The 13906-nt window shown below is 43.0% G+C and overlaps 1 protein-coding gene across 1 annotated transcript in view; it reads right to left on the minus strand.

Annotated features, from left to right (window-relative positions):
* The window catches only part of LOC139155744 (E3 ubiquitin-protein ligase NEURL1-like), a gene marked incomplete at its 3' end in the record, with an annotated part of 158951 nt that overhangs the window by 20508 nt on the left and 124537 nt on the right, over window positions 1-13906 (minus strand). Inside the window, exon 3 of the mRNA XM_070731017.1 lies at window positions 9905-10226. Within this exon, the coding sequence (XP_070587118.1) occupies window positions 9905-10226 (322 nt within the window). The remainder of the gene's footprint in view (window positions 1-9904; window positions 10227-13906) is intronic.

The raw sequence follows: 13906 nt of genomic DNA on the forward strand, positions 1-13906 counted from the left end.
TGCATCAATTCTGACACCAGCCAAGATGGTTCCTTTCATTTTAGCTCTAGCACGTAAGGTACAGATTGTGTAATTTATGACCTGTTTTATTACTTGTTTACCCATCACAGACTAGCCCATTAATTTCAGAATGACTTCTAGAATCCATTGAAGTAACTATTTAGATAAACTGCCTAACTTAACACGAGGACAAACGAAAGTACTTCCTGCTGCATCACAGAAGCTGATTGTACTAAGAAGTAGAAGAAATAAATAGAAGAATTATTGTTAGAAATAAAGCATCTGGGAAGCAATTTATTTCAATTATTACCTGGACTAGCCTGAATCAGAACAAAAACTCTTCATTTTTGACCTCTACAGCCTCAAGAAGACAAAGAGAGATTTCTTAAGCTCGTTGGGGCTGAGAAGAATTGCTGCAAAACTGAGTTTCCTGAAGTGGACCAACTAGACTCCTAAACAACTGAAAATTGATTTAGTAAAAAGAAAAGTAAACCAAAAGAGCAACACGAAAACAAAAGTCTTCGGAGAGGGGCGGCATACAAATCTAAGTAATAAATAAATAAAAGCAAATGAAAAAAACCCTAGGAGCAAACAAATTAACATTTTATTTGTGTGCATGTTTAATGGACTGTTAAATTGGTCATGCCCACCTAGTTACATGATCTAGCCATGCCCACTTTAAGGCTTTAAAAAAAAGAGGGACTGAGGCAGCAAGGAGGAGCATGCGCCTCCCATACACCTAATGTGAGACTGCCTCCCATACACTGCTCCAGAGAGATAAACCCAGGTGGGTGAGAGCTTGCTACCTCCTGCTCCTTTGACCGAAAGGCAGCGGCTGCTGCTGCTGCTGCTACCTGTTTCCTCTTCCTTCCCATGCTGAAGGGCTCCTCTCTCCTCTCACTCGCTTGCTTTGTAGTTGGCGCCTTTCCTTCACTGTGGTGACTCCTCAGTTTGGCCGAATCCGAGTTGATCCGGCCAGGGCGAAGTGCCCCCTTTTGCCTTTCCATCCCCAGATGGTCCAGGAGGCAACCTTGTACCAGGTGTATGGGAAGCAGCATGAGGGAGTCACCACAGCAAAGTGGTTTAATCCCTCTCCAAGTACCCAGAGAAAGGAAAACGCTCCGTTCACTCTGGGCTGCCCAGAGCAAAGGGAGTGTTTCTTTTCTCTGGGTGCTGGCAGAGGTTTATTCCCTCTCCAAGCATCCAAAGAAAGGAAAATGCTCCATTCACTCACGGCTGCCAAAGCCTCTTTGAGTGCCACCGAAAGGTTCCTCTGGCAGCCCAGAATAACCCAAAATGGCCGGAATGAAAGGGGGAATGGCAGGAAACTGGCTGGGCTTTCATGTCATTCTCAAATTTCCTGGGAAATTTTTCTGGGCTCGGGTTCTTAAGTAGAAAATGGTTCTTAAGAAGAGCCAAAAAAATCTTGAACACCCAGTTCTTATCTAGAATAGTTCTTAAGTGGAGGCTTTCTTAGGTAGAGGTACCACTGTACTAATATTACAATTCGTGGTTGATAACTATACAAATAAATTAATACCAATATGGTATTAATACCAATATTAATACCAATACTAATATGTTGCTTTTGTTAATTTGAATTATGCCTTTGACTAAATTTCCAGAAATACACTGTAGGTTAATGCAAAAATTGAATGAACTCTCGGTTGATAGTGTTTACTCCTATATTTATAAAAGAAAAATCCATGACAGTTTAAAAATAAAAATAAAGGTTTTTATGCCAGGGAAATCTTGTTTTCAATATTTTTGAAAAGCATTTCTATCTAGTCTCATATACAGATGATGTACTGGTACTGGCATTAACATAGTTTGCTTTACAGAGGCTATGTCCTTCTCAGAGTTCTGCTCTGAGAAATTCTTGAGATCAATTATGAAAATAACTTATTGCACAGACCATTAAGTTAATAGACTAGATGAACACTAAATGGTCATGAGATGCAACAGGCTATACAATTTAACTACCTGGGTAATAAAATATCTCAGAAAGCTTTTGAATACACAATTTAGGGGTGGTGGTGAATTTTGGCTATTCAAAACATCTACAGATCTTGGGAAATATTATTTCTAGCTGCAATTAAATGATTTATTGCTAAAGTCCAAATACAGCATCTGTACACAGATAAGACTTTATAAAAACATTTTAACATTGGAGTCTCTATGGTCTAATCTTTTTATGGTCTGGTCTCTCTTATTTCCTCTAACAAATTTATCAGCAAATCATAAGGGCTACTTTACATAATTTAAATTACTCTGACTTCTCACTGGAAGCCATATTAGCCTTAGCTCATGATCATACCAAAGGCAAGGTAGGGCAGAGTATAACATATATAGAAAGTCAGGAAGCAAAATTCTATGTGGCAGTAGGCATCTACTTTGGGTACCCAATCTTTGCCTGCCACATTTGTGAGGCTGATTGATACATCAGACAACTAGAGACAAGACAAGACATCAGACAACTAGAGACAAGATACAACATTAGAAAAAAAATAATGCTTTGAAACAGTGGTATAAAAAATTTCATAGAATAAGGAGTTTTGCCCATATAATCTTGAAACTACTGCTCATTTTCTTGTATGATGTAGTCTTTGCCAGGAAATTTGGGCATACTATTTGACCCTATAAATAGGAAAATATTAATGGACCCACCCAGATTAATTTTATCGCTGTTATTTACTATCTGGTTGAATTAACATGGTAGTGTTCCATCTCAAAAGTGAGACAAAGAGATGAGAAGAAAAGAAATGTAAAATTGTTCTAAGATAAACTATCACTTGACATAAACCTGGGAAAGATGTAAAGTTATAGAAAGAAACATTTCCCTTAGAATAAAATCTATTTTAAAGATGTGATAGTGTAATATAGAAAGATTTTAAGATGTACATTCAGAACTGCTCTTCAAAGAGTGATAAGAAAAAAGATGTTCTTTCCTACTGGGATGAGCAGTTGTCTCTGTGACATTAATTTAAAAAAACAGCAGGTGTCAACTATATTAAATATTGATAAAATCAGAGCAAAAACTATTAAACAAATTCCCTGGTAGGCAGAGTTATCTTCAGATCTCAGACTGTCAGTCCCCAATTTCAGATTATAAAAGGAAGTAAAAAATTCTACAATATGAAAATATGAAGTGAGTAAAAAGACAAATGTTAATCTCTTAGGAGAGTATGGAAAGGCATTCTTCAGTAGCACAAGATGCCAAAACAGTGATAAGTCTATTATGCCAGATGTTCAAGCTGGTTTAAGAAAAGACTCAGGAACATGAGACATTATTGTTAATGCCCACTGAATACAGTAACTGAAAAAGTTAAAGAACACCAAAACAAGCCCATATGTGCTTGGTTAGAAAACGGCCTTTGATTGTGTCAGTCATATCAAGGCATGATTATGCTCAGAAAAAGGATAATCTCAGAACATTTCATTGTTCCGAAGCAAAACCTATGTACGGGTCTGGATACCACAGTACAGACAGAACATAGAGAGACAGAGTAGTTCCGGTTGGCAAAAGAATGAAACAAGACCGTACGCTCCCTCTTTATCTATTCAACATTTATGCTGAGTATATATTATGAGAAGGTAGATTGTTAGAAGATGAGTGTGGGTTTTCAAATTTAAAAGAAGTAATATCAAGAGCATGTGCTATGCTGATAGCCAAAAATGCAACTGATCTGTGATCTCTAATAATGAAAATCAAGGAGTAAGGGGGGAAAATGACATTAACATGAAATATAAAGATGAATAATCTAATAGATGTGTTCCAAGACCGCCCGCAAAAGTCGAATTTCCGCGAAGTAGAGATGCGGAAGTAAATACACTATTTTTGGCTATGAACAGTATCACAAGCCTTCCCTTAACACTTTAAACCCCTAAATTGCAATTTCCCATTCCCTTAACAACCATTTAGATTATTATTCACCAGGGTTATTTATTAAAGTTTATTAAAAAAATATTTATTACAGGCGGACAAAAGTTTGGTGATGACATATGACGTCCTTGGGCAGGAAAAACTGTGGTATAGGGGGGGGGGGGAACCACAAAGTTTTTTTTATTTAATATTTTTAAAAAACCGTGGTATAGACTTTTCGCGAAGTTTGAACCCGCGAAAATCGAGGGAACACTGTACAACAACCAGTCTTAGAACTGATTATGAAGATACTGAAGCAGTATAAGAAGCAATAGATACGTTCTGCTTTGTAGGATCAATCAATAAGAGAAAATACATAATGCAGGGAAGAAAGAGTAGGATCAGTGAACTTCCAATGAAAGCCTTGGAAAAGACATTCATATGGTATGCAGTGTCCTAAATCTACAAAGATTAGACTAGGGTCATGATGGCAAACCTATGGCACATGTGCAAGAGTGGCACATAGAGCCCTTTCTATGGGCATCTGCACCGTTGCCAGCTCATCTTCTGGTTTCTGGTCTTTGCGCATGCACAAAGCACGTGCAAGCACTCCAGTACATGCAAAGACTAGGTGGCTGGCATGCATGCACATGCCAGAAAACCAAAGTCCACCTGGCTAGTTCATGTTCATGCACCTGAGTTTTTAGTCATTTTGCTGTTTCTCCTACGTAATGACCTGCACAATTGCTGCACTTAATATAGTAGACTATTGAGGAAGTCTCCTCCTTTGGTAGAGCTTCTCGTGCATTACTCTCTTTCTCTCTCTCAGCTTTTGGTCAGGTCTGTGTGCTGCTTTAGCCCCATGTGATGCAAGAATGTGTGCAGCAGTTTCAGACACCCCCTGTATGTATGGGAACATCCTCCATGTTGATGTTGCACTTGTGCCCTCAATGGGCTGCCAGGCCCTGGGTGTGATACATCGTTAGATAAAATCCATCAAGTAACTATTGGGCATGCAAATTCATTTAAGGTGGCCATACGTGTGCTGCAGTGGGTATCTATCCTGCCAAACAATGCCCGAATGCAGCTGATTTTGTATGCATTAGAGTGATTGCTCTCATTGCGCAATATGCAATACATGTTTGTGGTCTTTCAGTATACTTCTGTATCGATGCTCCCATCTGGGTTGTGTTGATTTGCACATCCAGGAAGGGAAGTTTGTTACTGGTCTCTTCCTCCCTCCTAAATTAGATATCTGGGTATACGGAATTGAAGATTTCCATACACCTGGTTTTATCCTTTTGCTTGAGGATGGTGACTGTGTCATCGACATAGCATGCCCAAAACATGGGTTTTTATGTTTTCATCGCTTCCTGCTCTAATCACTGGAGAACCGTCTCTGCAATAACATATATACATGCATGCATACATGCATGCATGCATGCATACATACATAGATACATACATTCATACAATATAAATCAATTCTTGAATTTATTTCCTTCTATTTCTGGATAAGACTTTGAACTTTCAGGTTCACTACGTGCTCTATTGGAACAATAAATGCTTTATCGAAATGAATTCTAATTAGTTGTGATTCCCCTCTTTCTTTGGGATCTCAGGCAATGGTATTACAGTAAATCCTCTGCCTTTACTCTTTGCTTTTTCAATCTACAGCCTTTTTATGCCCCACTCATCTGTTTTACAAATTAAATATTTAATCTAAGCCATTCAGTTCTCCTTCTTTATTTATATAGCATGGAAATCACCTGTTTAACACATTAAACACAATAAATTATATAATTCCCTAATATATATGAATTTGTTTATTTCCTTAGGCTTACAAGTGAGCATCACCGTGACCTTCACTAAACGAGCACTCTTGGTCCTCCCTTCACTATGCAATAAACCAGAAGAGCTATTTTTTTCAGAGTCCAATAAACAGATTCAATTTGTAAACTAGCAGTTTTAACATCAGCAATTGCATTTAAAATCTAAGATTTATATAAAGCAATAATCAGTTAATTCTCTTTAATTAATTTCCCTATCCCAGTTGTAACATAGATATGTAAGACATTCCATACTTTAACATATGCGTCAATGGTCTGTCATAACAAAATATATTTTATTAATAATATTTATTTTCTTGGTAATTTCTGGATTCCAATCCTGGAAATGTTTGCTTGATCTTGAATGTCCTTATAAACAAGATGTAAAAATATAAAAAGGGCATAAAGCATCATTTTAAACAACAAAAATGGTTTAATATCATATGTTATTGTATATTATGTCTAATTAGAGTATGTCTGTTCAAGTAAAATATGATTTAAATACCACAAAAATGTATTTGGAGATTATATATTATACGATGCTATATATTTTAGGTATCAATGAAAGAGCACAGGTTTTGCATGCAGAAAATAACCAGTTCAATAAAGATAATGCAGAAGCTGTCTACCAATAACTTTAAAGAGACTGACATGCAGAATAGACATTAGACTGGGTTCTCCTCAATGACAGAACCTGCCCTAGGGATTCGAGTGAAATTGGCCATATTTGCCATTCATGAGTTTGGGCCACCAACCATTTCTGCAGGGCAGGAATAAATGATGTTGTCTTCTATTCACCTCCAACTCATCATAAATAGAATGTCTGCCTGTATTTTCCTATTTCAAGATGACAATAATGTTTTCTGGCTTATGCTGGCTCAAGTGCTGTGGTCCAGTTTGCATGTCGTATTTTACATTGTCTTAGGCAACCCACTTTAATTTGACACTGCACTAAGGGCAGAAATGGTCTTTTCTCCATACCGGTCCTCCATGGTTCACGGACTCCTGATTCTCCATGCACCCCCCGGATGGATCCTGATAACTGGGTCAGAAGGGCTTCAACTGCCTGCCTGACAGTTGAACAGAGTGCACTAAGATGTTGGGCTATGTCATAGAATGTCATTTCTATCCTTCCATTTCTACCCGTCCAGGCCCATTATTTATTTATTTATTTATTTATTTATTTATTCATTCATTCATTCATTCATTCATTCATTCATTCTTTATTTATTTATTTATTTATTTATTTATTTATCAGATTTGTATGCCGCCCCTCTCTGCAGACTCGGGGCGGCTCACAGCAGTAATAGTACAATGTAAACAAATCTAATATTTAAGTTTAAGTTAATTTAAAACCCCAATTTAAAAACCAATCATACATGCTAGCATTCCATGCATAAATTTTATAAGCCTAGGGGGAGGGAAAGTGTCAATTCCCCCCATGCCTGATGACAGAGGTGGGTTTTAAGGAGCTTACGAAAGGCTAGGAGGGTAGGGGCAACTCTGATATCCGGGGGGAGTTGTTTCCAAAGGGTCGGGGCCGCCACAGAGAAGGCTTTTCCCCTGGGTCCCACCAAACGACATTGTTTAGTTGACGGGACCTGGAGAAGGCCAACTCTGTGGGAGTTAGAAATTAGAATTTATGCAGCCACTTGGAGGGCCTTCTGTACTTGGTGTTCCAGTGGAAGGAGGGGTTGCTCTCCAGTTGACCTTTCCCTAGCACAGGTCCTGGAATTTCTGCAGACAGGCCTGACCAAAGGGTTGTCTCCCAATACCCTCCAGTGTCAGGTGGCCACAATGTCATCCATGCTGGCCGCAGGATCCTCGGCCCCTCTGTCTCACCACCCCACAGTGCATATGTTCCTTAGAGGGGCGACTAACCTATCCCCGCCAGTTTTACATTGCTATCCCATTTGGGATCTGACCATAGTTCTGAGTTCCCTGATGGGTGCTCCCTATGAGCCCTTGCGAACCTCCTCCTTGTGCCACCTCTTCCTAAAGGTGGCATTCCTGGTGGCAATCATATCTGCCAGATGGATCTTGGAACTCCCTGCCCTTTCAATTTGCCAGGATTTGTGCATTTTTCATCCAGATCATGTCATTCTTAGGTTAAATCCCACTTTTGTCCCCAAAGTTAATTCCACATTCCTTAGGGCAGTGTTTTTCAACCAGTGTGCCACGAGACATGGTCAGGTGTGCCGTGGGGAAATTAAACATGGGTCCCCAAACTACCATTCCTGCCAGGATATCCTGTTTGTGTTCATCGAAACAGGTCCAGGTTTCACACTAAGTGGGTATAAATACATTTAGAAACTACAGTATATTATCTATATGTATAATATGAACTGTGTCAGAGTGTCATTTTGTGTCATTTTGGTTGGTGGTGTGCCCCAGGATTTTGTAAATGTAAAAAATGTGCCGCGGCTCAAAAAAGGTTGAAAATCACTGTCTTAGGGCACAGGAACTGATACTCCCAACCTTTCACCACAGGCCATCTTGCTCCTCAGCATTAAAGTGGCACACCCTGGATGAACAGTAGGCCTCTACGTCAAACGCACCACTTCAATCTATCAGATGGAGGCTCTTTTTGTCTCCTTTCAGCCACATAACATGAGCCAGAAGGTATCATCGGCGACTGTCAGCCAGTGGCCGTGAAGCATCATTGCCCAAGCCTATGACCTTCAGGACAGGTCCAGGCCTTGTCAGATCACAGCTCACTCCACCAGAAGCACAGCCACAGAGTCAGTTTGGTCCAGAAAAGCCTCCCTAGATGAGGTCTGCAGAGCTGCCACTTGGTCATCACTGACACCATTCATCAGGCATTACAGAATCACCACAAGTGCCTGGGATGAGACCACATTCAGGGTTGAGTCCTTCAGAGGGCAGTCCATGGGTTTCCAGGTGACCAGGATTAGCCCACCCTAGGACTAATTTTTGGCCCTAGACAGGGCTAGGCTTTGATATGTCCCATACTTGGATCTTGGCTCCACCCACTATGGAGAAGGGGTATTGGTTTGATATGCCCTTTCTTGTAGGGTGGAGCCAACATCCAATCCCACCCAAGGTTGTCCTGGTCGCCACATGTGGGAAACGTTTTTGGTTCTAGCGTTTTTTTCTCTTGGTTGTCTAGTTCCGCAGTTGATCAGTTTGGGTTACCTTTGACTGGAGTGGAAGGTCACAAAATCGAGTGTGTTTCTCGGTCCTCACAGAAGAGGGGGTGCAGAGGCGCATGCAGAGATAAAAATCATAACGGACTCAGTCCTCATTGGCTGGATGGATGGTGCCATCCTATATTTGGATGTTGGCTCCATCCTACAAGAAGGGGCATATCAAGTGGGGACCAGAACCCCATCTCATCTCCCCTCCTTTCCTTCAAAATGGCCTGGTGAAGCTTCTGAAAGCCTTAGCAGTTATGACATTTGCTTGAACAAATTGTCCCCCCCCCTCACTCACTCACTCTTAAACCCCATATTCATGAGAGAGGGGGGGGGGGAGAGAGGAACAGAGAGGGAGAAAGAGGGAGAAAGAGAGAGGGAGAGAAGGAGGGAGGGAGAGTGGGTGGAAGAAAGAGAGAGGGAGGGAAGGTGGGTGGGAGGGAGGGAGAGAGAGTGTTTTTCCATTATTGAGCTGCCTACTTGCCCAGCTGGATTTTTTAAAAGACTGTTTTACAGATTTTCTAATCAGCGAAGTTAAAAGCATTTCACTTCCAACTCTGATGTAATAGTCCAATCAGGGACATTCTCCATATCTACCATATGGAAGTGGCTTGGCATGAATTTAAAAAATCTTCCTTGTTTCTATGTGTCATAAAGTTAAACGACGATAAAATGCAAAAAGCCTGCAATAGCTCCCTATAAAGTTTAGCTTGTGCAAGCTGACTCTTTAGTCATTAACAGTTTATGCCAAAAGCAAACTTATAAGGTGTACTGACAATCTGCTGTATTGCTCTTGATCTATTTGACTTTTGGAATGAGAACAAGAAACAAGAAGATAAGCATAACAGTATATGGAGTTAGAAAAAAAAAATCAAGAGATAAAAATGCATGGATGGCTATACTGTTTCATAAACTCACACCACTAGAAATGGCCTGATTCTGTGGTTCAGCCACTGGAGAGTCGTTACTAATTCAGATAAGGCGAGAATTAAAGTATTTCTTCTCAAGAATACAAGGATGTACTCTAGCAATGTATAACAATGCTTTATTGTACCTACCTAATAGTTGCACTCCACGAGTGAGTCCATAGACATCAATCAAAGCCCACAATGGCTCAGTTGTCCTCACCCCGCTGAAGAACAACATGGCAGCAGAATCATTCACACGATAAAATACACGTCCTTTTTTATCCACCCAGAATGCTATGATATTTCCTTCGTTTGCAAACTCTTCTGGAAGGGCCTTTGCCCAAAATCCACTTTGAGAAACCAGATCTGGGCATGCATACTTGGGAAGAGTTTCTGGGTTAATCCTAGAGGGATCCTTGGATGTAAATCCCAGTCGAAGAGCTCCACTCCAACAACACTGCTTCTTTGTGATCTAAAAGAGGGAAAACAGAACAAGATCAATATAATGGCAATACATGGCATCGAACCAGATTACTTACAGGACCACCCAGTAACGGGCAGCCAAAATTTTTACTGCCACACTGTGGGAGTGGCTTATTTTGTGGGTGTGGCTTGATGCTCATGTGACTGGGTAGGAATGGCTTGCCGGCCATGTAACCAGGTGGGAGAGGCTTGAACGATCATCATTGTTCAAGTGAACTGTTAAGTCCTCAACTTACAACCTCACCAGTGTCGTTCGCTGTGGTGACAATTTGCTTAGTGCTTCCCATGCTCTCCTTCCTGGGTTGTCCCCTGCCTCAGGCTGGGAAGCTAGGTGAACAGGTGCTGATTAGCTCTTGAGAAAAGAGGAAGGAGGAAAAGGGCCCCCTGCAACTCCTGCCAGTGCCGATCTCCCTGCCGCTTTCTGAGGAGGAGGATGGGAGGGCGAGGGATTTAAAAATATCAGAAAGTTGATGGAGAGTTACAAGGTTATTATTGTCGCATGATGCCTTTTCATCTCAGCTGCAAGCAGAGTGAGAGGAGCCCGCAGCCCAGACTACTTTGATGCGGCTCAGCTCTCCTTTTTCCCCCCTGCTGCTTCTGCTGCACGCCCCTTGCTTTTTTCCTCTTTCTTCCTTCCTGGTCTCAGGAGGTGTCCATGTGAGGCTGGAGGGGAGCCGGGCAGGAGAGAGGGAAGCTCGTCTGAGGCCAGAAAGGAAGAAAGAGGAAAAAAGCAAGGAGCACAGATGCAGCAGCAGCAGGGAGAAAAAGGAGAGCCCAGCCAAGACCGGTAATCCCGGAAGTGACTGCCGCCGGTCAGCTGAACCTAGGCATGCAGCTTCATTTCTGCTGGTGGAACTGCGTTCCGCCCTGTGCCCCCTGCTGCCCACCCCTGGGACCACCTTCTGCCACATGGGCCCCAGCAACTGGTCAGGTCTCACAGAGTTGGCCTTCTCCAGGTCCCGTCAACTAGACAATGTTGCTTGGCAGGGGAAGAGCCTTCTCTGTGGGGCTCCCGGCCCTCTGGAATCAGCTGCCCCCAGAGATTTGTACTGCCCCCACCCTCTTTGCCTTCTGTAAGAATTTGAAGATTCACTGGTGCCTAGGAACACTAATCCTCAGCCCCTGCCTATGGATGAATGTATGTTGGATTGAAAGTATGCTGGCGGATTGGAAGTGACTGTTTTTAAATTAAGTTAGGGGTTTTAGACGGTTTTACTTATTATTGGATTTCAGAATAATATTGTTTTTCACATGTTGTAAGCCAGTGTTTCCCAACCTTTTTTGAGCCGCGGCACATTATTCATATTTTCAAAATCCTGGGGAACATTGAAAGGGGGGGCAGGGGGGGAGTGGGCTAAAGAAAAGTTTGGACAAAAAACCCTCTCTCTTCCTCCCTTTCGCTCTATTTCTCCCTCTTTTTCTCTTTTCCTTCCTTCCCTTCTTTCTCTCTCTCCATCCCTCTTTCTTTCTTTCTTCCTCTCTTTTTTGCTCTTTCTCTCTCCCTCCTTCCCTTCCTCTATGTCTTTCTCTCTCCCTTGCTCTCTGTCTCTCTTGCTATCTCTTTCTTGCTTTTTTCTCTCTTTCTTGCTCTCCCTCTCTTTCACTGTCTCTTGCTATATGTCTCTTTCTTTCTTTGCCTCTCTTACTATCTCTCTGTCTCTCTTGCTATGTCTCTCTTTCTTTCTTTCTCTCTCTCTGCCTCTCTTTCTATGTCTCTCTTTCTCTTTTGCTATGTCTCTCTTTCTCTTTCTCTCTCTGCCTCTCTTGCTATGTCTCTCTTTCTCTCTTGCTATGTCTCTCTTTCTTTCTCTTTCTCTCTCTGCCTCTCTTGCTATGTCTCTCTTTCTTTCTCTTTCTCTCTCTGCCTCTCTTGCTATGTCTCTCTTTCTCTCTTGCTATGTCTCTCTTTCTTTCTTTCTTTCTTTCTTTCTCTCTCTCTGCCTCTCTTGCTATGTCTCTCTTTCTCTCTCTTTCTCTGCCTCTCTCTGCCTCTCTTGCTGTCTCTCTTTCTCGCTCTGTCTCTCTTTCTCTGCCTCTCTTGCTGTCTCTCTCTCTCTCTCTCTCTCCGCCTCTCTTATATGTCTCTCTTTCTTTCTCTCTCTCTCTCAGCTGACTGCAAGCGGGAGCCCTGACGGCAGCTGGACGTGCTGCTGGACGCCATATATGCCAAGCCCGCAGCGCCAGCAGTATGGCGTCCAGCAGCACGTCCAATCGCCACCGTCAGGGCTCCCGCTTGCAGTCAGCTGAGAGAGAGAGAGAGAGAGAGCTCCCGCCGCCTGGAGCTCCCTCTCGCTGCCGCCATCTCCCCGCGACTGCCTGCGGCCGCTGCAGTCACACCCCCCGCTCTCCCCGCCAGTGCCCTCCCGCCGGGCCCCAAAGGACACTTGCCGCTGACGCCAGGGAAGCTCCAGCTGGGCGGGGCACTGCGAGTGGGAGCCCCAGGTCGGAGGCACTGGCAGCGTCCCGCCCAGCTGGAGCTTTTCTGGCTTCAGCGGCAAGTGTCCTTTGGGGCCCGGCGGGAGGGCACTGGCGGGGGGAGCGGGGGGGGTGCGGCTGCAGCTGGGAAAGGCACGGGGAGGGAAGCTGCCTGCCCCGGGGAGCCGCGCTTGCAGCCGCAAACCAAAAGGGCAACCCCCGCACGCTCCCCAGCCCCGGACCGCCTCTGCGCACCCGCCCGGCCCGCGCTCTCTCCTGTCCTCTCCTGCCCGATGCCATGGTTTCCGGCACTCTCCTGCTGGGCCCCAAAGAAGGAAGGCGGGAAAAAGGCACGAAGAATGAAGCTCTCCTTCTTCTTCCTGCCTTCCTTCTTTGGGGCCCAGCAGGAGAGCGCCGGAAACCGCGGCATCTGGCAGGAGCCGGGGGACAGCTGCGAGCGGGCGCTCCAGGTCGGCACCAGCAGCGCCCTGCCCAGCTGGAGCTTCCCTAGCTCCGCGGCACACCTGGCAGTGTCTCGCGGCACACTAGTGTGCCGCGGCACACTGGTTGGGAAACACTGCTGTAAGCTACCCCAAGTCCTCAGAGAGAGGCAAGATACAAATCCAATAGAAGATAGATAGATAGATAGATAGGTAGATAGGTAGGTAGGTAGGTAGGTAGACACATACATACATACATACATACATACATACATACATACATACATACTTTGGCTCTTTATTAGGTATGCATAGTATTAGGAATATGAATGGAAGGAAGTTTAACACAGCTAATAATCTCATGGTGGCGATATATGGAGGAAGAAACTGTCCTTGCACGAAGTGTGGAAATATGAATACAATATGTTATGAGGTCTGTTTTTGAGAGGAATGGGGATGTGATACAAAATATTATAATAATAGGTTGTGTGTCATTCCCAATCATCATGGTAACTGGAATGGTCTGGAGGCAATTTCACAGAAATTCCATTGTTAGCATAGTTTAATCCATACAATGAAATCTTTGTCTATAAATCTAACCTGCCTGTTCCTGGCAAACATCTATTTGTTGTTACTTGATGCAGTCAAGACATATATTTTGCTGTCCCATCCATGCCTAAATAACATCAAATATTTTTATATTTAATTCATCTTCATCTAGTACTCCAAGTGTAAAAGAATTCTTTTCAAGCAATCTATTTACACTTTTAACAATTTAAAGAATTAAATTCCTTAATTCAGTTTTCCAGAGAGC

Source organism: Erythrolamprus reginae, unplaced genomic scaffold (assembly GCF_031021105.1).
Source record: "Erythrolamprus reginae isolate rEryReg1 unplaced genomic scaffold, rEryReg1.hap1 H_50, whole genome shotgun sequence".
Lineage (NCBI taxonomy): Eukaryota > Metazoa > Chordata > Lepidosauria > Squamata > Dipsadidae > Erythrolamprus > Erythrolamprus reginae.